The sequence below is a fragment of the Gopherus evgoodei genome, chromosome 10 (assembly GCF_007399415.2).
Source record: "Gopherus evgoodei ecotype Sinaloan lineage chromosome 10, rGopEvg1_v1.p, whole genome shotgun sequence".
Taxonomy (NCBI): domain Eukaryota; kingdom Metazoa; phylum Chordata; order Testudines; family Testudinidae; genus Gopherus; species Gopherus evgoodei.
Genome location: NC_044331.1, coordinates 33,346,518 through 33,366,501, shown reverse-complemented (window position 1 = coordinate 33,366,501; position 19,984 = coordinate 33,346,518). Strand labels below are relative to the sequence as shown.

The window sequence follows — 19,984 nt, the reverse complement described above, 5'->3', positions numbered from 1 at the left end:
CTGAAAGCACTCACTTAAGATTAGTGAAAGCATTGTTGCAATACGTGTTGAATCAGGGCATACCTAGATGGATACTTGGGCTTGTCTATACTTACCGGTGGATCGACGAGTGGCAATTGATACATTGGCGCTAAATTTAGCAGGTCTAGTGAAGACCCACTAAAATCAACCACAGATCGCTCTGCAAACCGTCAACTTCTGTACTCCACAAATTGAGAAGAGAAAGGGAAGTCGATGGGAGAGCATCTTCCGTCGACATTGTGTGGTGTGGACCCTGCAGTAAGTAGATCTAAGCTACGTCGATTTGAGTTACACTAGTCACGTAACTCAAATTGCATAGCTTGGATCAAATTTCCCATGTACTGTAGACAAGGCCTTAGTGGCAAGCCAGGACATGACTCTACAGTGAACAAACCTGCTACGTACTAAGTGGCTGTGCGGAGTCTGATGTGGAGAACTATTAGTTCATGGTAGCAAAGTGTGCTAGAAGTTCCCAAGTGCACTCTGGTTTAGAGAACTTCTAATCTGTGGTAGCAGAGGCTGCATGGCTTGGGAGGCTAGTATGCTGTAAATTTACATCCTGACTTGCAGCACACTGTCTCTCTGTAGAGAAGCCATTATAACATGAATTCTAGAACCTAGGCTTAGTTAACTAGTTATTGTGTCTTCTAATATTGTTCACATGTGTTTCTCAGCCAGGAAAGCTGTTATCTCTTTTTCATGAAACAAGCTATGCTTAGCTTGTCTTCTCAGTTAAGGCTGTCTCTCTCCTCTCCAAGTTATCCCCCAACAATCCATTCTTTATTTATAACCAGGATCCCCTGCCAGTTGTTTTTCCTGTGTGTTCCTTCCTCATCCACTCTACAAGCTCTTCATTAGCATGAGGCTCATTGCAAATAGACTTGCATTGGAAAGCACTCAGTATAAGATGACCAGCCAGAGATATAAGTGTTTACTCCCTTCTGCCTAAATAGATCCTGTTTATCACCTCTGGTGACCTGTGTTAACTTATTTACCTTAAAAACATAGTTTTCAGTAAAGACACGTAACTTCTTAACTATCATTGTACATACATTTTGCAATTATTATCATGACCAGTAAGCTACTGGCTCTTGGTAGAGACCTCACATGCCCCCACTCTTTGGTGAATGATTACATAGGGGATCTCTGTAAACCTCTGTATATGCCCTCTGTCAGTTGGCCCCAGTGGTCTGTGGGTCACATCCTGTGACATAGGCTACAGAACAGCCATGGAATAGTAACTTAGCTGTTTTGCACCACCAATCAAGATTCTACCATGGTATCTTGCAGGGATGGTCTCTGTGTCCAGTTTACTAGTTCCCTGAGCCTTCTAATTATTCCACAGATGTTTTCTTTCATGATGATTGTGTCAACAGGAATTCATAATAAACAAAAATAAACCTTAGAAAAAATCCCATTTGACGCTTTGCCTAAATATTAATTTTTAAAAAACAGCAGGAGAGACACCTAGTGGCTGAATCACGCTTCAGCATTTCTGGCTTTCAAGTGCTGACTTCCTTAAACTATCATTTTTCTTTCAGGGTATTGTTGGTGGTGTGACTGGAATAATCACTAAACCTGTAGAAGGTAGGCAAAAATTACTAGTAAACCTCAAGTCCATTTTCCAGAAGGCTAACACGTTGTACTACTTATAACTTAGTTTCTGTTGAGAAATACTGACTTAAACATGATACTACTTATTTAGATCTGAGCTTATTATTTTTGTGTTTCGGAACAAAAGTAACATTTTGAAAATAAAGTCATGTTATTTGTAAAAATTAAAGTTTTGATTTCATATATTTTTACAGTTGTTACTAAAGGTTCTTGTGCAAATTCACATGCAGACTTTGACAAACCAGTTTGCATAATATCATGTGCAGCTGCATATGAATAAGTTTAAAATGAAACTTTCTCTGAACTGTCATTTACAGCAGACATATAAATTTAAGATATTTTTGCTATTGGACACTTTCCGCAGAGTTTCCTCTATATCAGCAAATTAACTGTGTAAAGCTAAAACTTGAGTAACTACCTCTACCAGCAAAGTAGCAGAGAAATAGACCTTTATGCATTAAGGTATTTCACTCCATAGGTGGCATGTGTGTGTGTGTGTGTGTGTGTGTGTGTACAATTAGATGTTGAATAATAGCATGGGTAGTATCTGTGGTGGTATTTAAGTGACAGGGTAAAAAATAATTAGAGTGGGAGCCACACTAAATCAGAACATCTGTTTTAATCACATGGTCTGTTTCTGCTCCCCCCCCCCCCATTGTGATGCTTAACTGGCTTATGCTTAAACCTGACAGGTAATTTTTTGTGTTAAGCCTGCTTTACTCTATCAATATGATGCATGGGAAAAAGAGTAAAAGACATAAATAGGTGTAATATACAATCCTAATTCCTTAAATGTTGACAGAAGAGCCATCCAAATATGTCAGTTAATGACACTAAATTTCACCTGATTTTTGTAGGTTGCTAGTAAATCAACTAAATTGTTCTTCTCTTCTGAGCAGTGATTCTGTAAAAATGATATAAAAAAAACTACACACAGTAGTTTGGTTCTTTCAACTTGTGCATCATCACCAGTGCAAATGGTTTGGGAAGCTAAATTCTGACCTTAGTTGCATCTGCGTAAATCTATAGTCTTCACATTTTGCTCTTAATCAGACCTGTGGAGGAACCTCATTGTCTTTAATGGAAGTGCACTGGTGTAACTGGCTCTGAACATAGTAACTTTTTTTAGTAAACAATTCTGATAGTGTAGAAGAAAGAGTCCCATTCACCCTCTCTTAGCTGTGTTGGTTCTGAAGATCCAATGAGATTTAAGGTGAACAGCTGTATCACCAAATACAGACTGGGAAGGTTCCATACAGCAAAAGGTGTCATTAATACATAGTATTTTTTTCTGAGCTGAACTGCATGTAACCTGCTATTTTGGAATGTTCGTCTATAGAATTGTTCTTATTAAAGTTAAATCTTCATAAAGCAGGAGGTGGATTAACTTGAGAATTTGGATTTTCTGCAAGGGTATGTTACTAATACTGTACTCCGTTTTCTGAAGGGGCTAAAAAGGAAGGTGCAGCTGGATTCTTCAAAGGAGTTGGAAAAGGGCTTGTAGGTGTCGTGGCCCGCCCAACAGGTGGCATCATAGATATGGCAAGCAGTACCTTCCAGGGAATTCAGAGGTAAAATGATGGAGTGAGAGTTAGTGATTGTCTGTTTACCAAATGTTCTCAGGTACGTGGAGTGTGTGGTTGGAGATACAGTGGTAACATATGTGTTTGCTTGCCATTTGATGTGATTAAAGTACAAGATGCATCAGGAGAACTGAGAGTGCACCATGGTGATGCTCTGTTAGGTGCCAGGTGAAGGAAGAGTGCTACAACCACCTGAGACTGATGCTATTACAGTATAACTTAATATACTGCAGTGTCATATGGAGGTTATAAATCAGTTCCATGCAAACATGAATAATAAAATGAAAGTCCAATATTATGGTGTACCAACTGAAAGCCCATACAAGAATGTAAAAACTATATAAAAACACAGAACACTTAGTAATTAAAAATGGTGTTTTTCAGCTCCTGTATGCTCACAGACATTTCTCACTTTACCCTGCTGTAGAACCTAGACCACTGCAATGAGTGTCAGTGGGACTTATAATCCTAAATCGTTTATGCGCTTTTGAAAGTGCAACTGAAAAAGTCTTTCTGCAAGCTATAGAAAAGTCTATCGTTATTTAGAGTTGGGAAGAAACTTCTCCCATAGGCATATAGTTTCATAATTGTCTGGCTGATCCAGGATGGCAAAGTATTTATAATTTATGGCTAGCTAGCAAGTATGAGCAGGATCTCTTATCTCTTAAGGTTTGAGAGGATAAATTCTAAATAACTTCTGTGCTGACTAAACTAGTAGAAGAAATAAAAGAAATGCAAGTAACAAAAACAATTTTGGTGCAAACCAAAGCCTGTAGTAGTTCTGAAAACATTGAAATTGTTGGTCTTTGACAGGGTGGCAGAATCAACTGAAGAGGTATCTAGTCTCCGTCCTTCACGTCTCATTCATGAAGATGGCATTATCCGGCCATATGACAGGGGTGAAGCTGAGGGTTATGATTTATTTCAGGTAGGAATTGTATTGTTAACTTAAGTACAGCCTACACAACACACATGATGGTCTAGTCTGGTTGACCACCTGCATGGTGTTAGACATTGGTGCCATATTGACAATGAATGCTATTTCTCATATACTGGGAAATTTTAATCCAGTTATTTTTGAGTAAATGCAACAAGACAGGAAACAGGAAAAGCACTTGAAGAATATGCTGGCTGAGATTTCAAATATAATTTAGCTGAAGTATTGGTTATGATAAAAAATAAATACTGGAACAAAAGAATTGATTTAAAATGTTTACTTCTAAGTTAAGACTGAAACTTGCATCTTAATTATTAATGATTGCATTTATTTCCTGTAGATGTCAACTGTCGTTTATGATCCCTCTGCATGGGTTTCTAATGTTGTCCCCCCTTTCTCTCTCTCTCTCTCCCTCTCTGCATACGCAGCAAGAACTGGAATAATGGAGTAAAGATTTTCCATACTTTTTTCATGATTTCCTTCATGGGCCTTTAAGAATTTAGATTAAGGGCATGATTCCATAAAAAAAAACTCAAAATATTTATTGACGTCTATTAGAACCTTTTATGTGGCAGTTGAATGGCACTTTATTTTGTTCTTACTATGAACTGGATAATTTAATTTGCCTGTTAAGGTCCAAAGGGTGCACACTAACATGAAATCTAATCCTCTTGCCTGTTTTTTTTGTCATGTTGGGCCTTACTTCTGAGCTCTGAATAGCAAGTGTTTAATAAAATGGTCACTAAAGAAATGTTCATGGTAGAGTAGATGATAAAATGCTCATTGACTAGTCAGCATTCTCTGGAGGGTATTTATATAGTGATCTTGCTTTAAAATGCCAAGAAAAGAAAGTAAGCATAGCTACTAAAAATGAGTAAAAAATTTGCTCTTATCTATGAAAATTCTTTTGCAATTTCATAAGCCAGTTATATAAAATTTGAAAGTATCAGCTAAAATGCTTCTATTCATGGTTTAAATAAGCTGCTATAGGTCTGCCCTTGACACTTCTGACTAGCCACATGACTCCATGTTCATACTGAAAAGTGAGTAATCTTCTATATCTGTTCTTCCGATCAAGGAACAGAAGGCTTGGTTGACTCTGCCCTTTGCCACAATAAACCTTTTGTATTCCATTTTATGCGATGCATATACATACATTTATGCATTGTTTAAAACTGTAATCCCTAGTATGTAAATGCCAACTCTTTTTTTGAAGTGAGTGAAGCCACAAGTCTCTCCTTGATGTGTGACATTTCTTATTAGGGAAACCAATAATTAATCTTACTAGCAACAAAATGTCTGGCTGTTTTATGCATATACACTGTTGACAAATTTTTTTACTGGCTTCAAACATTTGTCTTAAACATTATTAGTAAGACTGTGATAGGTACTCAACACTACTTTTTAGGAGTTGTTGTGGTACTTGAGTGCATCTCTGTGCACTAGCATGAATTTTTTTCAGTTTCCCTCTTAAAAATTCTTAATATTAAATAGTTGCCATCTTTTGTAAAGCAACACTGTCTGAAACTGTGCAAAAGCATTTTTTTAAAAAAATTCATCCGTCTGTCATACAATATTAAATAAAAATAGAAATGTTAGTTCTAGGTTTGTGCTTGTCACTCTATTGCTTAAAAACACTTTTCAGTGTAATGTTAGACTTCCTGGTCTGTTATGTGGGGAAAATGCTTTTGGTACGTGAAAAGGAAAGAAATCGCACAATTAACGTTGGAAATTGGCTGCTATACATATACGTAACCACTAAATTTTGTATGTTTAACCTAATTTTTGTGGATTAGAGTTTGATAATATTATTAAAAATAAATATTCCTGTACCTAGTTTTCCATATTGAATTTTCTTTCTATTGAAAGCCCAGAAATGCTAAGGTTGCTGTGAAACAGCTCTCTCCACTCCCCTGCCCAACGCTGTTGCTGTACCTGTACATTTGAGATTACAGAAATTAGGGTGGTGGTATGGCATAGCACACATTATCTGTTTTAATGATCAAACAAATACAGAGGGAGCCTTTGAGGAAAATAGGACATTTAGTAAAGGAGCCTTAGTCTTTAAAATAAATCACCCGTTTCTCATAAAAAGTTGGCACTTGTCAAAACACTGAATAATAACTCAATCTGAGTCCTAATTTTTGAAATTTCTTAAACTAAATTTGTCAGAACCTTACAGTTAGTGAAATATAGATGTTTTATTTCATACTCCTGGGTGGGATTCTGCACCACTGCGCATGTGCAGAATTCATGTCCCCCCTCAGATTCCCCTAGCCCTGCAGAAAACAGATTATGTTGGGGAGGTGCTGCAATTACACCTTTTGCCCACCAGGGACTACTGTGGTGTCAGAGTGGGCAGCCAGCTGCAGAGAGGGAGGGGTCAGCCACTGCCCCATCATAGTATCCTGTCATGGGGCCAGGTGGGGAGACAAGGGATATGGGCGGGATGGACAGCGTGGGGCAGACAGGGCTGCTGGGGGTTGATGGTTACATAGACAGGCATTCAGATGAGCTAATGGAGGGAACAGACTGGGTAGGGGCACGAGAGCTAGTGGGATGGCAACATTGAGTCAGGCTGAATGGGAGTAGGGGTGCAGGAAGAAATGGGGATGGCATGGGGGGATGCAAGGACACATGAGGATGAGGGAGGAGGAGTGGCTGAGTGGGGGTGCAGGGACACATGGAGGTGGGTGGGAAGGGGAGTGCAGGGACGCACAGGGACTGGAGCAGACCCAGCAAACCTTCAGGTTCACTCTCAGGCTCCTGCCCAGGAATTACTTGTCTCTCCCTCTCCTCCTCTCTTACCCCCAACTCCCCCAAGCCTTTGCACTGCTTCTGAGGGGTACAGGAAATAGGTTTCTGTCTTGTAGTTCAATTGAATTATTACTCAAAGTTCTGTATTAATATGCCAAGTAAGGAATCTGTTTACCAAAAAACATTTCTTGAATATTTTTTGTTTTCTGTATTGTTACAGACATACTTGCTGACAGGTATTTTGAAGTAAATTACCGAAATAATTGAAACTGGTGTGATTATATTGTGGTATTTTAACAAATAAGATATGCAGAATTTTCAAATTTTTACAATATTGTGTACAACATTTTTATTTTTTTGGTGCAGAATTCCACCAGGAGTAATTTACATGTAATTCTCTTGGTTTTTTCCTCCCCTTGTGAATTGGCAAGAGTATAAGCCTAAAAAAATGACTATTTTTAGTTGTAGATGAGTCACTGTAGTGTAAACTTGTCTCAGTCTTTGTTCCTTTCGCACTGTTGCATTTGGTAACTTCCAATACTCAGTCTTGCACCACTGACATGTTCAACTTTCTTCCTCTCTGTCACTGGTCATTCATGCTGCCATGAAGTCCTGCTGCCACTTGACCATGACAGCATTTCCAGGCTGTTTTCTTCTTCTTCTGAAATCCTTGTTCTTGTCTCGAACATATCATGTCTAAACACTGACTCATCTCATCTTTAGTAATTCAACTAAAGTTCTCCAGTGGAAACCTAGACTGCTCTCTGGACCATGTGGAATACCTTTTCTCAGATCCCATCACTAGGATTCATTTGCCTGCTGTAACAAATTTAGCCTTCTCATTGTCACTTGATTAGACCTTTTCCCTCTCACCACCCCATTCCTATGTATCTGCTAGCTTCCTCACCTCCTTCACTCTTCCTTATATGAATGCGTAGCTACTAATTCTTTTTTCCCACTTATTGCCATTTCTTTTCCCCCATATCTGGAACTCACTTCCTTACCAAGTCCACTATGCGTCCACCATCTCCTGCTTAAAGTCCCTGCTTTAAAATGCAGTCTTCAACAAGACCTATAAAATTTAGGAAGCCCCTCTTACATTAAATATAGGTTTCTAAAATAATTAAGACAAAGGTTTGGAACCTTGAGGAAGAATGCCTTACTCTTTGAAACTACCAGTTGGTGTTGGTTTGTTCTGTCTTAAAGCTAGATTATGCATGAAAGGCACTTGATTGAATTGGGTGCTGCAGACTAGCATCCCAGAAGAACTTTGCCTATGAGGAAGTAACAATGCCTCTTGGATTGTAAACTCTGGAACACCCTACACTAGAGTGTCCATAGCTGACCAGCTCTAGGTCAGTCAGTGCAGAAGGTTGGAGTAGACTCATTTACTCACCAACAAGTCTTGGAATAGCATGTGCCATTAGTTTTCTTGGCCCGCTATATCCCAGAATGTAAAAACTGCAGTTGTGACTGACTGACTGCATCATGACTGTCAAGATTTTTTCCCCCACTTTGAACTTTAGGGTTCAAGAAGTGGGGACCTGCATGATCACTTTTAAGCTTAATTACTAGCTTAAATCTGGTACGCTGCCACCAGCCAGAAGTCTGTATCTGGCACACTTCTGTTCCCCCAAAACCTTCCCTGGGGAACCCAAGACCCAAACCCCTTGGGTCTTAAAACAACGAGAATTTAACCATCCCCTTCCTTTCCCCCCCACCAATCCCGGGTGAGTTTAGACTCAATCCCTTGGATTTTAAAACAAGGAAAAATCAATCAAGTTCTTAAAAAGAGAGCTTTTAATTAAAGAAAGAAAAGGTAAAAATTATCTCTGTAAAATCAGGATGGGAAATTCTTTGCAGGGTACTCAGATTCATATAGACTAGAGGGACTCCCCCCCCCCACCCCAGCCTGAGATTCAAAGTTACAGCAAACAGAGGTAAAAATCCTTCCAGCAAAAACACACATTTACAAGTTAAGAAAAAAACAAGACTAATCTGCCTTGCCTGGCTATACTTACAATTTTGAAACATGAAAGACTGATTCAAAAAGATTGGGAAAGTCTGGGTGTCCGTCTGGTCCCTCTTAGCCCCAAGAGCGAACAACAAACAAAACAAAAAGCACAAACAAAGACTTCCCTCCACCAAGATTTGAAAGTATCTTGTCCCTCTATTGGTCCTCTGGTCAGGTGTCAGCCAGGTTTATGGAGCTTCTTAACCTTTTACAGGTAAAAGAGACATTAACCCTTAACCATCTGTTTATGACAATGACACTAGTAAGGAGTTGTTTTACTCTGTTCCCCACAACTTCTACAACTCCACTGCAAGTCTGCAAGTCACTTTCAGTCTAATCCATAGGTAGGGAAGGTAGTGGCTTTATCTGTTTTATTTGTGTAAGGGCTTATAATGGTGCTTTACAGACAAGGTAGAGAATGTCTTGATAAAGTCAGCTAACTTTTCATACTTAATAAATAGTTAACAATTTCACATTCCTATAATTGCATAATTTGCATGGGATGGTGACCTCTGCTGGAGCAATGATCTAAAATAAATAGAATGAAATTCAATAAGGACTAATGCAATGTACTCCACTTGGGAAGGAACAATCAGTTGCACACATGCAAAATGGGAAATGACTGCCTAGGAAGGAATACTGTGGAAAGGGATCTGGGGATCATAATGGATCACAGCTAAATGAGTCAACAATGCAAGACTATTGCAAAAAAAGCAAACATCATTCTGGGTTGTATTAGCAGGAGTATTGTAAGCAAGACATGAGAAGTAATTCTTCTGCTCTATTCTGCGTTGATTAGGCCTCCACTAGAGTATTGGGTCCAGTTCTAGGCACCACATTTCAGGAAAGATGTGGACAAACTGGAGCAAGTCCAGAGAAGAGCAACAAAAATGATGAAAGGTCTAGAAAACATGACCTCTGAGGGAAGATTGAAAAAACTGGGTTTGTTTAGTCTGGAGAAGAGAAGACTGAGAGGGGACATAACAGTTTTCAAGTACATAAAAAGTTGTTGCAAGGAAGAGGGAGAAAACTTGTTCTTCTTAACCTCTGAGGATAGGACAAGAAGCAATGGGCTTAAATTGCAGCAAGGGCATTTTAGGTTGGACATTAGGAAAACCTTCCTAACTGTCAGTGGTTAAGCACTAGAATAAATTGCCTAGGGAGGTTGTGGAACCACCATCATTGGGGATTTTTAAGAGCAGGTTGGACAAACACACCTGTCGAATGGTCTAGATAATACTTAGTCCTGCCTTGAGTGCAGGGGACTGGACTAGATGACTTCTCGAGGTCACTTCCAGTTCTACGATTGTTCTTCTGTATTAGCTGGAGTGATTTTAGTGGATGTCCAGTTCAGCCCTAAATGCATCTAGTGACAGTTATTCCCCAATTCCCTTTGGTAGTAGATCTTGCAAAAAAGACTTTTTTTTTTTGTATCTTTTAATTCATTTTATCAAAAACATTATCAGAGGTTCTAGAAACTGCTTGTTTATTAAAACCCTTTTTAAGTAAAAATGTCTCTTGTAATTGTTCTATCAAAAAACATGACTGAAATTGTTGACAAACTGAAAAACGGTTGCCTTTTAAAATAACAGTAAATATAATTTCCTTGAAAATAAATTTTTCACATTTAGAACAAGATGCCAAGTAGATCTGGTCAATTGTTTGTTACTGCAGTTATCCTAAGAATTAACTGGGTATTTCAGTATGGCATGCTGAAGTTAAGGATTATGCGATTATCACTCGGGACAGAGAAGTTCCAAAGTTTCATGTAGACACACTTAACCTACTTTCTAATGTAAAAGCCAAACTTGGATGTATTCAGTCTTGTAAGAGAGTTGAAAATGACTGTCCACAAATGGTTATTGAAAGAGCAGTAAATTGGACATGGAGGTAAGGGTATCCAAGACCACCTCTCTATCGCTCTCCCCCCAAAAGATGTCCCCCTAGAAAAGTATAGGAGCTCTTGAGAATGAAATACTGCATTCTCAGATTTTTCAGCTACATTTGTTGTTTTATTTATTGATTTATTTATAGCAGTGTAATCAAAATTGTTAAAAGAAACAGGAAATAGCATTGACTTGAATTTATAGATGGTGGTTTAATTTTAAATATACTTGTCATGTCTGTATCTTTAACTGGCTTTATTTTTTCTACAGACAGCTAAGCTAGTAAAATAGCAGCAAGATAACCAGCTAGCCTACTACACATAAAAGTGTAAGTTGAAGTTTTTATTTAAGGCTGAGCCCTTTTCAGCATTTTAAGCTTAAGAAGGAAATTGAAGAGGATTCTCGTGTCTCAGACTGAAATTCCTAAAGATGTTTGAGTTTCTTCAAAAAGGACTTAAATTTTCAGCCAAAGAAGCAAAATAGATCAACTTATTTTATAAGTTATTTGGTTATTTTATAACCAAATGTAGGAGCAGGTTTCCATTTCCAGTTTGAGATGTGCTGTCTTTCACAATCAGCCATTGAATATGCACACCTAACTTTAGGATTTGGAATGAATCTGGCAAAATGTTTTTTTGCTCCATTTATTAGAAGTAGTAAAATGATGATGCTTCAGATCTATAGGAAGTCCATTAGATAGATTGAAGGTTATATATTTTAGAATTCATACATTGGAGGGATGTGAAGAATTTTCCTGTATCAATAGTTGAAAGCTCCTGCTTTCTCATTTCTTTGATTTGGCATTGCATATTTTAGAATATGAGAAGTCTGGTTTGAAAGTGTGTCATAACATGAACCTACAATGGATTAGAAACTCATTTGTAATGATTTGTAGTGATTGAAAGAAATGGATATTGGATTTTAAGATTTATTGGTGTCTTGTTATTGAAACCCACTCCAAAGGTACACAGAGTCTATATAACTTTAAACATTGGAATTTTAATTTTTTTAACTGAGTTGAAAGATTATGTATATTGCAATGTATAATATGTTTTAAGTTACTTGGAAAGAGTTTTTAAATATGTGAAAATGAAGTGCAAATCTAAATGTGAAAATGAAGTGCAAACCTATGTAAGTGTTGAAACCTGTTTTAATGGACTTGGTATTGATGTGAACCATGGTCACTCTGAGACCTTTCCATGTATTTTACTTGAGATAAACAGTAATTGTAGCCTACACAGTAGAATACAGAAAGAAAGAAGCAAAGTTACGTTTAACTTTTATTGTTCTTGATAGATATACGTTAATATAGTGAGTATTTGTTTTAAGATGTATACAGAATTGAAAATTTAGCTTTAAAAGGGGGATAACTAAAGAAAAATTAATTCACCCTTTCTTCCATTGAATGTCATTCAGGTTCATGAGTAGCCTGCTGACTTACATGGGACAACTGACAAAATATGCTACTGCTTGGCATGAGTAAGGGTATTGGAACTTGACCCAAAGAAAATTAAGTAACATTGGTAGCAATGAGGAGCTAACAGTATTCATGTTAATCAGTTGTGTAACTTAAGTAAGGTTTGGATTGTCTTGATAGCAGAAGGACTTCTAGGCATCCAGTTGTAGGCACTAGCTGAATTCTTATCCAAGGCAAGTCCATTTTGCCTCCCTCTAAGCAAAGGATGTGTAGTTTTCATTACTCCTTTCATTATCCGACATAGTTGCATCAGTTTCACACATGATGACTGTGCGTGCTGCATTCTAACAGGCAGAGTAGGGAGTTGGGTTAATTTAGAAAAATCTGGCATGCACTGATTTGCTTTATCTTGCTCATTTTATTAATTAATTAATAATATTTCTACAAAGACTTCAGATAGTACTGTAAAATTTCTTCCATTCGAGATGGCTAAATACAAATGCATGACTATAGTAATGTTTAACAGTGCCTTGACAATATTGAGCTGAAATCTTATTAAACATTTATTCGAAAATATATTTCAAATACCCTTGTGTATTGAAATATCTTGCATTTAGCAATAAAATGTGAAGTTGGTTTTGTGAACTTAGAAAGTAGGGATGTTGTTTTTGTTACAGTTGCTATTGCCAAAACTTAATCCAAACCCATCCAAGTATGATAAATCATATAAATCATACAATAAATGATGCAGGATTCACACCACATGGTGTACTACATTTGTAACGGATATGCTGTAAATTTGAATATTAGTGACAATCTCCCAAATGCTACATATTTTAAGTGTACATGAGCATAAAGCAGTGTATAGCCCACATCCTAGCTGCCATCTCAACATTCCTTTTTAACCCTAGCAAATCACCTCCCCTGCCCTTAATAAGCTGCGTTACAGTTGAGCAACCTTGTGCGTTTCCCCACAACATGTAGACTGTGAACAAGTAACAAGTTAATTCAAGGGAAGAACTTGGATTTTAAATCATTGTTGACCACATAAGGCGAGAAGCAAGTTCTCTAATGTGTGTAAGTTTGTCTGCATATGACTGTGGAGTTAAAATTGTGTGTTGAATATGATTTCATTTCTTGAAATACATTTTTCGTTTTACCTCCTGTCCTGTCATTTGGTCTGTTTGCTCTCTCCAGAGCCCACAGATGTGTTGTCATATTCTCATCAGTCTTATAGCCTCAGTGTTATCATTATCATAGCTTCTGTGTATGTAAATGCATGGAGGGGATTGCTTGTATGTTGGTGTTTGTGAAATGTCAGTACCTGGCATTTTTATGTGATGTATCACAAAGATAAAGGTTGGATATTAGTGAGTGAATCTCTCAAATGCTACATATTTGAAATGTACGTTAATACAAACCAGTCTACAGACAGCTCTCAGACAGTATTTACATTGTTGAATTGTCATGTTTCACCTAAACAGCAGATAAAAATGTTGCTAATTCTAAGAATTTGGTTTAACAGAATAAAGTCCAATAAAAACTTGCTGGAAATGAAAACAATTTTTTTAACTTTACCTTTACTTGAAGACTCAGCTCCTGTCATAACTATAAAGGGAAGGGTAACAACCCTCCTGTATATAATTCTATAAAATCCCTCCTGGTCAGAGACACCAACATCCTTTTACCTGTAAAAGGTTAAGAAGCTCAGGTAACTTGGCTAACACCTGACCCAAAGGACCAATAAGGGGACAAGATACTTTCAAATCTTGGGGGAGAAGCTTTTGTGTTTGCTCTTTTTTTGGGTGGCGTTCGCTCTTGGGACTGAGAGAGATGGCACATCAATCCATGTTCTCTAGATCTTTTTGCACAAGTCTCTCATTTCAGACTTGTAAGTAACAGGCAGGCAAGGCGTGTTAGTTTTATTTTTGTTTTCTCAACTTGTAAATGTTCCTTTGCTAGAGGGAGGTTTATCCCTGTTTTGCTGTAACTTTGAACCTAAGGCTTGAGTGGGTTCCTCTGGGCTCTTTGAATCAGTAAAGTTATTTCCATCCTGATATTACAGAGAGAAACTTTACCTTTTCTTTTAATAAAATCCTTCTTTTAAGAATCTGATTGATTTTTCATTGTTTTAAGATCCAAGGGTTTTGGATCTGTATTCACCAGGACTACTTGGTGAGGGTATACTCTCAAGCCTACCCAAGAAAAGGGATGTAAGGACTTGGAGGGGAGGAGTTAGTCTCAAATCTTCCCAGGAAAGGCGGGATTAGGCACTTGGGAGATATTTGGGGGAAGGCAGAGTTCCAAGTGGCTCTCCCCTAAGATTTGGAACCCCCTTTGTGGTGGCAGCTTACTGTTAAACAAAGCTGGTAAATAAGCTTAGGGGGTCTTTCATGCAGGTCCCTGCGTTGATACCCTAAAGTTCAGAGTGGGGGAGGAACCCTGACAGCTCCCTATTACTAATGTATCAGAAATATACCTAAGATGTTGGATTAAATATGCATTTTCCTTAAGCTTCTTTTTCAGCCTGTATGTTCCGTAAATACTTATATCTAACATTTCACTTGCTAACATTTTATAATAAAATCAAGTTCAATATAACCTCAATATAACGCTGTCCTTGGAAGCCAAAAAAATCTTACCGCATTATAGGGGTTCACCTATAACGTGGTAAGATTTTTTTTGGCTTCCAAGGACAGCGTTATATTGAGGTAGAGGTGTATTTAAAATATGTTCCTAGAATCGTAGAAATGTAGGCCTGTAAGGGGCCTCAAGAAATCAACTACCTTATAGTTGGAAAGATTTTCCTAATATCTAACCTAAATCTCCCGTGCTGTAGATTAAGCTCATTATGCCTCATCCTATTTTAAGTGCTCATGAAGAACAATTGATCAAGTCTGTTAACAGGTCCCCTCTCAGTCATCTTTTCTTAAGACTAAACCCAGTTTAAATCTTCGTTTTCCTTTTTCAGAACTCTCATATCAGAAAGCTGGAAGGAGAAAGTTATCGATACCACTGTGTGCTTCCAGGAGGCAAGAAGACAAACCTTGTTGTTACCAATAGGTATTACTATCAGCATAGTCTAATGTCTGTTCAAAAACTGCTTTTTAGAATTGTTCCGTATTTTCAGGGCTTTGTCTCTTTTTTAGTATGATAAATAAAAATCAGTTATTCTTTGGCCTATAGAAGTTATGTTAAACTTCTGTGAACTTTCCTATTTCCCAATATTTTAAACTTCCTTTATTTTGTTCCTATAAATTTTGTTAAAAAGGAATCAAATCTCTATTGATATTAACATACCTGCTTGGAAATACATTTTAATCAATGTCATTGTGGTTTGTGGCATTTTTCATGCAACTGTACTTGACTAGGAGGCATACAATGCATGCAAATGAACATCCACAAAGAGCAGTTAATCTTTTTCATGTATTAAATGAATGGACTCTAGCACCCTGGGTTTGGTTTCCCAAATGATTGTTTTGCCCCTGAATAATAAGTCTTTTATTCAGATAGGTAGCCTAGGTTATACTGAAACTAAAATTCCTAAATTGTTTTAACAATCAAACTCTAATTGTTTGAGAAATAGATTTCAACCTTGTTTCTTACAATGCATTATTCACTCACTGTATACATCTACTTTATCTCAAGTGTTCCAACAACTGTGCCAACATTAATGTGCCAGTTGAGGCACCTGTGACTTTTTTGTACAAACAGGAGAAGAAATATAACAATCCCTACTTAAGAACAGTGAGAACATCACTTATTAGGTCACTGCCTAGCGGTCTTAGACACAAACAGTTGAGGGATTTAATTGTTTTTAGAAGTGCTTAAACAGAAGCCAAGAGCACAGGAAATGTGGTTTTACCTATCTGAGAAACAGAATGGGTGACTAGTTTCTGATCTTACTGATCACATGGGGTAGGTTTACCCAGTACAAGACCCATATGAAAATCCCTCTTAGTTAACTTTGACAACCCATCCACCTTGAAATTCACAATGCAATAGACAACGCCTGTTGAAATTACTACTGAAGTCCTGATAGTGGTAACAAGTTAAGGCTTGTCTTCACTGCAGCGTGAATTCACCATGTAACTGAAATGTAGGTCCTAAGCTGACTCTTGTCCCCACACACACATTTTGTAGCTAGAGTTAAATGTTTAAACTCAGTTTCACTTAACTTAGAGTTAAGTTTAAACTCAAGCTAGCTGGCCTGTTGGGGATATAGGTTGAAGTTTGAGTGCTCCTGACACTCCAGCTGCTGATGCAGCTACAGCTTGAGTTAGCACAACTCATCAAATAGCTCTGTGTAGCTCAAGTGTGTGTTTCGCTGTGTGCTTGCTCTTGATTGGAGCAACTTGAGCTAGCTGTTGTAATGAAGATAAACCCTGAATTTTCAACCCTGATGAAAAGGTGGTTTTAGTTGCTGTTTGGTTTTTTTTCTGTTTATGCAGATTGGTCTAAAACATATTCTATTTCTGAGTACTCCTGATACGCAAATTGTAAAGGTAGTCCCAGCACCAAACCCACAGCCCGCAAGTAACATAGCTCCAGAGCCAAGAGGTGGATATCACTGGTCTGTCATAAACATAAGGACAAGTCAAAATTAACCTTGTTTTTTTTCTGATAAAGTCATGGTTCTAGGAGGAGGTTAAATATTTCATGATGCTTTTGTCCTTTGGATAGGAGGCTGATGTGTGTAAAAGACGTGGAGATCCTAGGCCATGTAACAGACTGGGATTATTTATTTGAAGATTTTACACATCCTCCTTCTGTTGAAACAAATGTACTAAAAATCACTGTGAAGGTAAAAGAAATATTTATGCCTTGGGAGTGCAGATCTACTCTGAAAAGTGACTTAGATTTAAAAAGTATCGAAATGGCATTTTGGAGTTCTGTGTGTCAGCGATTACAGCGAGAGTAGTGTTTTCCTAACACCCTGGAAGTTAAATTGAGTGCTTTCCCTCCCCCTCCCACACCTTGCATCTTCCATTAATAAAGGTTTTGCAGGCAAAATTATGCCCTTGACTAACATATGCAACTCCATATTGCATACATAAGCTTTTTGTGAAACTTCTCCAGCTTCACTGCTTTTAACAGACATGCACAGTTGTAAATACTAAAACTTCTTAATAATCTTATGACGTCAAGTACAGAAAAAGTATATTTTAATAAGGCTTAAACCCATATTTTTATAACGTAAGTCCAAAAGCATAACTTTTTGCTGCAATGGTATACTGAAAATTTTGATTTAAATTTTTTTTAACACGTAGCACAGCCTCTGCTGCTTTCAGCATTTGGTCTTAAGACCTATATTGATATATCAATTTCTAATGAAGATTATGCATCCAATTCCTTGGAAAATTCAAGAACTTAGTGGAAAGTTAGGAATCCTAGATTAGAAGAAGCGACCTTATCCGGCTGTTTATATTACCAGGTGTTCTTGTATTGTTACTGTATGTCAGCCAATTTCAGAATCTTTGCATTTCCAGGGTTCTAGCTAAATCAAAAACTACTATAATTCAGCCAGTGTGTAATGTTGATGAAATTTTTTGTGCCTTGTTATAATCTTTAAAATGCCCTATTTATATAAAAAGCGTGATTGTCAAGAACTTGGATTGTAACGTCATTCAACTTGAATTGCATCCTTGCATAACTTAGCATTTTATCATTTCTGAGTGGAGCTAATTTTATTATGTCCTCTTATATCCGAAGATTTGGCCTGCAATTGAAGAAAATGGACTAGTATTCTTAATTTTTCACCAATGATGAGTTAGCTAGCAGTCTTGTTGCATGATATTTATCCATAGAAATTCACTTATTAAAATTTATTTTTTCAGATATGTAAACGTAACTACTTTGATAAATTAGGATGATTGTAATGTAAAATCATTTATTTATAATATGGTCTGGATCTGTACAGAAAGAAAAGCAGATATAACTTAAAAGATGACATGTAAGCAACCCAATATTGGGTTATGAATATTTTCCCCAAGGGTTTTCAATTTATTTTCATTTTTTTTTGTAACAGGATCAGGGGCTGTTAAGGTTCCAAAAAAAGGACCATGCAGCTCATGAATGTCTGAAGAAAATTCAATTGAAGGATGAAACTACTGCAAGGGTAACTGCTTTGTTTTTTTCTCCCCATCTCATGCCATTCTAGCAAAATCAAAAACTACTATAATTCAGCCGCAGGGGAGGGCCTGCTTGAAAGGATTAAAGCAGGCCTGCCCTGACTACTGGCTATTTGGTATAGAGGTCATTTAACACTGCGCTAGACCCAGATACATATATCTTTTTAAGATGTATACCTTTGTGTACAATGTCAATCCTAAAAGAGACAGTCAGTCTTTGTAAATTTCCCCTAAGGTAATATGCTTCTGAACACTAAGAATCTTGTGAAAGGCAAGACAGTGCCTGGGGAGGCCTCAAAAGTGCCTTCTGTACGTGCTGAAAGGTAGCAGGTATGGTTCAGAGAAGACTGTGTCCCCAACTATGTCAGTTTCTCAAAGCAAGTGTGTATGTAAGGGCCATCTCTCCATGCCCAGAGCTATTTCTCAGATTTTGAGCAAAAATTCACTTAATTTCTTGTGTTTTGTTGCATTATCACAGCTAGGTAGAAGTATTAGGTAACTTACTTTACTTTTTGTTTTGATCACTTCAAGAACTCAGATAACAATGGCAGATGTAAGCACTCAGTCATTCTCCATATTGCAAGAGGTCAATGCACGTACCTATTGACTCTTCTGCGTAGGGTTGTCACCTCTTCAATTAATTGGCTATATTGATTACTTGAAAATCCCCAATTAATCAACTAAACTTCTGAGGTTTGATAGATTCTAGTCCCAGAATCAGGTACAGTAGTATTAGAATTACTGTTTGGTTGGGAACCCTGCCGTGCACAGCTTCAATACATGCACTTAGAAAAGCTTTTAAAATTTTCAATAATTTTATTAACACTAGTAAAAACACAAATGTTCCTACACAATCAGGAAAGTAACAGTAGTGCAATATTAATTTGACTTCCAGCATCATATCATTCATATATACACATACTCACACATCTCTGGAATTGGGAAGACAGGTGATGGTCCACGAGGGTCCTGTCCTGACCCTAGCATGCCTAGCAAGTCCAATGGTTGAGATCTCTTAGGCTTAGATGGTGGTTGGGCCTATTATAAGGTCTGACTGCCCTGAATATTCATAAGAGAGTTCTGCCATCTTTGCCCATAACTAACTTCCTCACCTTTAATAATGTTGGGGGTATCCTTATCCTATAGTAATTAATTATGTCAAACTTATTAGCATATACATCATTTGGTTACTGTGGCAGTCTTCTGGTTATACATCTGCTGGTAATCCTAACCTAAAATACCCCAAAGCGGTATGAACAGATTTGTTGTGTTTATATGTCAGCATTTTATGCAAGATCTCAGCAGAACTATATACTGTAAAACAAGCAAAATAATATATCTTATGACTCAGCGTAACGGCTGGTCAGCTTAATTTCGATAAGGCTTATAGGTCTGACTTCCTTATGCTAACTCTGTAAGCTAATACCTTACAGGCTTGGGCCTGCAGGTTCCTTGCATTACTGCTGGATACTATACCTTATTTCTTTTTCAAGCTGACTTAAAATCTGTAGGGTATTCTGTAGACTGGTCCATAGGGCCATCCCACACTGATAAGCAACAGAGGCTTTTTGCTATCCTCTCCAACCCATTTTACAGGCTGAAAAAAATTCTCTTGCCTAATTAC

At 37.5% G+C, this 19,984-nt stretch overlaps 1 protein-coding gene across 1 annotated transcript in view; it reads left to right on the top strand.

The window, feature by feature from the left end:
* Positions 1–19,984, top strand: part of VPS13C (vacuolar protein sorting 13 homolog C) — a 131,549-nt gene that overhangs the window by 108,588 nt on the left and 2,977 nt on the right. Inside the window, exons 63-68 of the mRNA XM_030579044.1 lie at positions 1,563–1,608; positions 3,083–3,206; positions 4,032–4,146; positions 15,201–15,292; positions 16,913–17,033; positions 18,258–18,347. Of these exons, the coding sequence (XP_030434904.1) occupies positions 1,563–1,608; positions 3,083–3,206; positions 4,032–4,146; positions 15,201–15,292; positions 16,913–17,033; positions 18,258–18,347 (588 nt within the window). The remainder of the gene's footprint in view (positions 1–1,562; positions 1,609–3,082; positions 3,207–4,031; positions 4,147–15,200; positions 15,293–16,912; positions 17,034–18,257; positions 18,348–19,984) is intronic.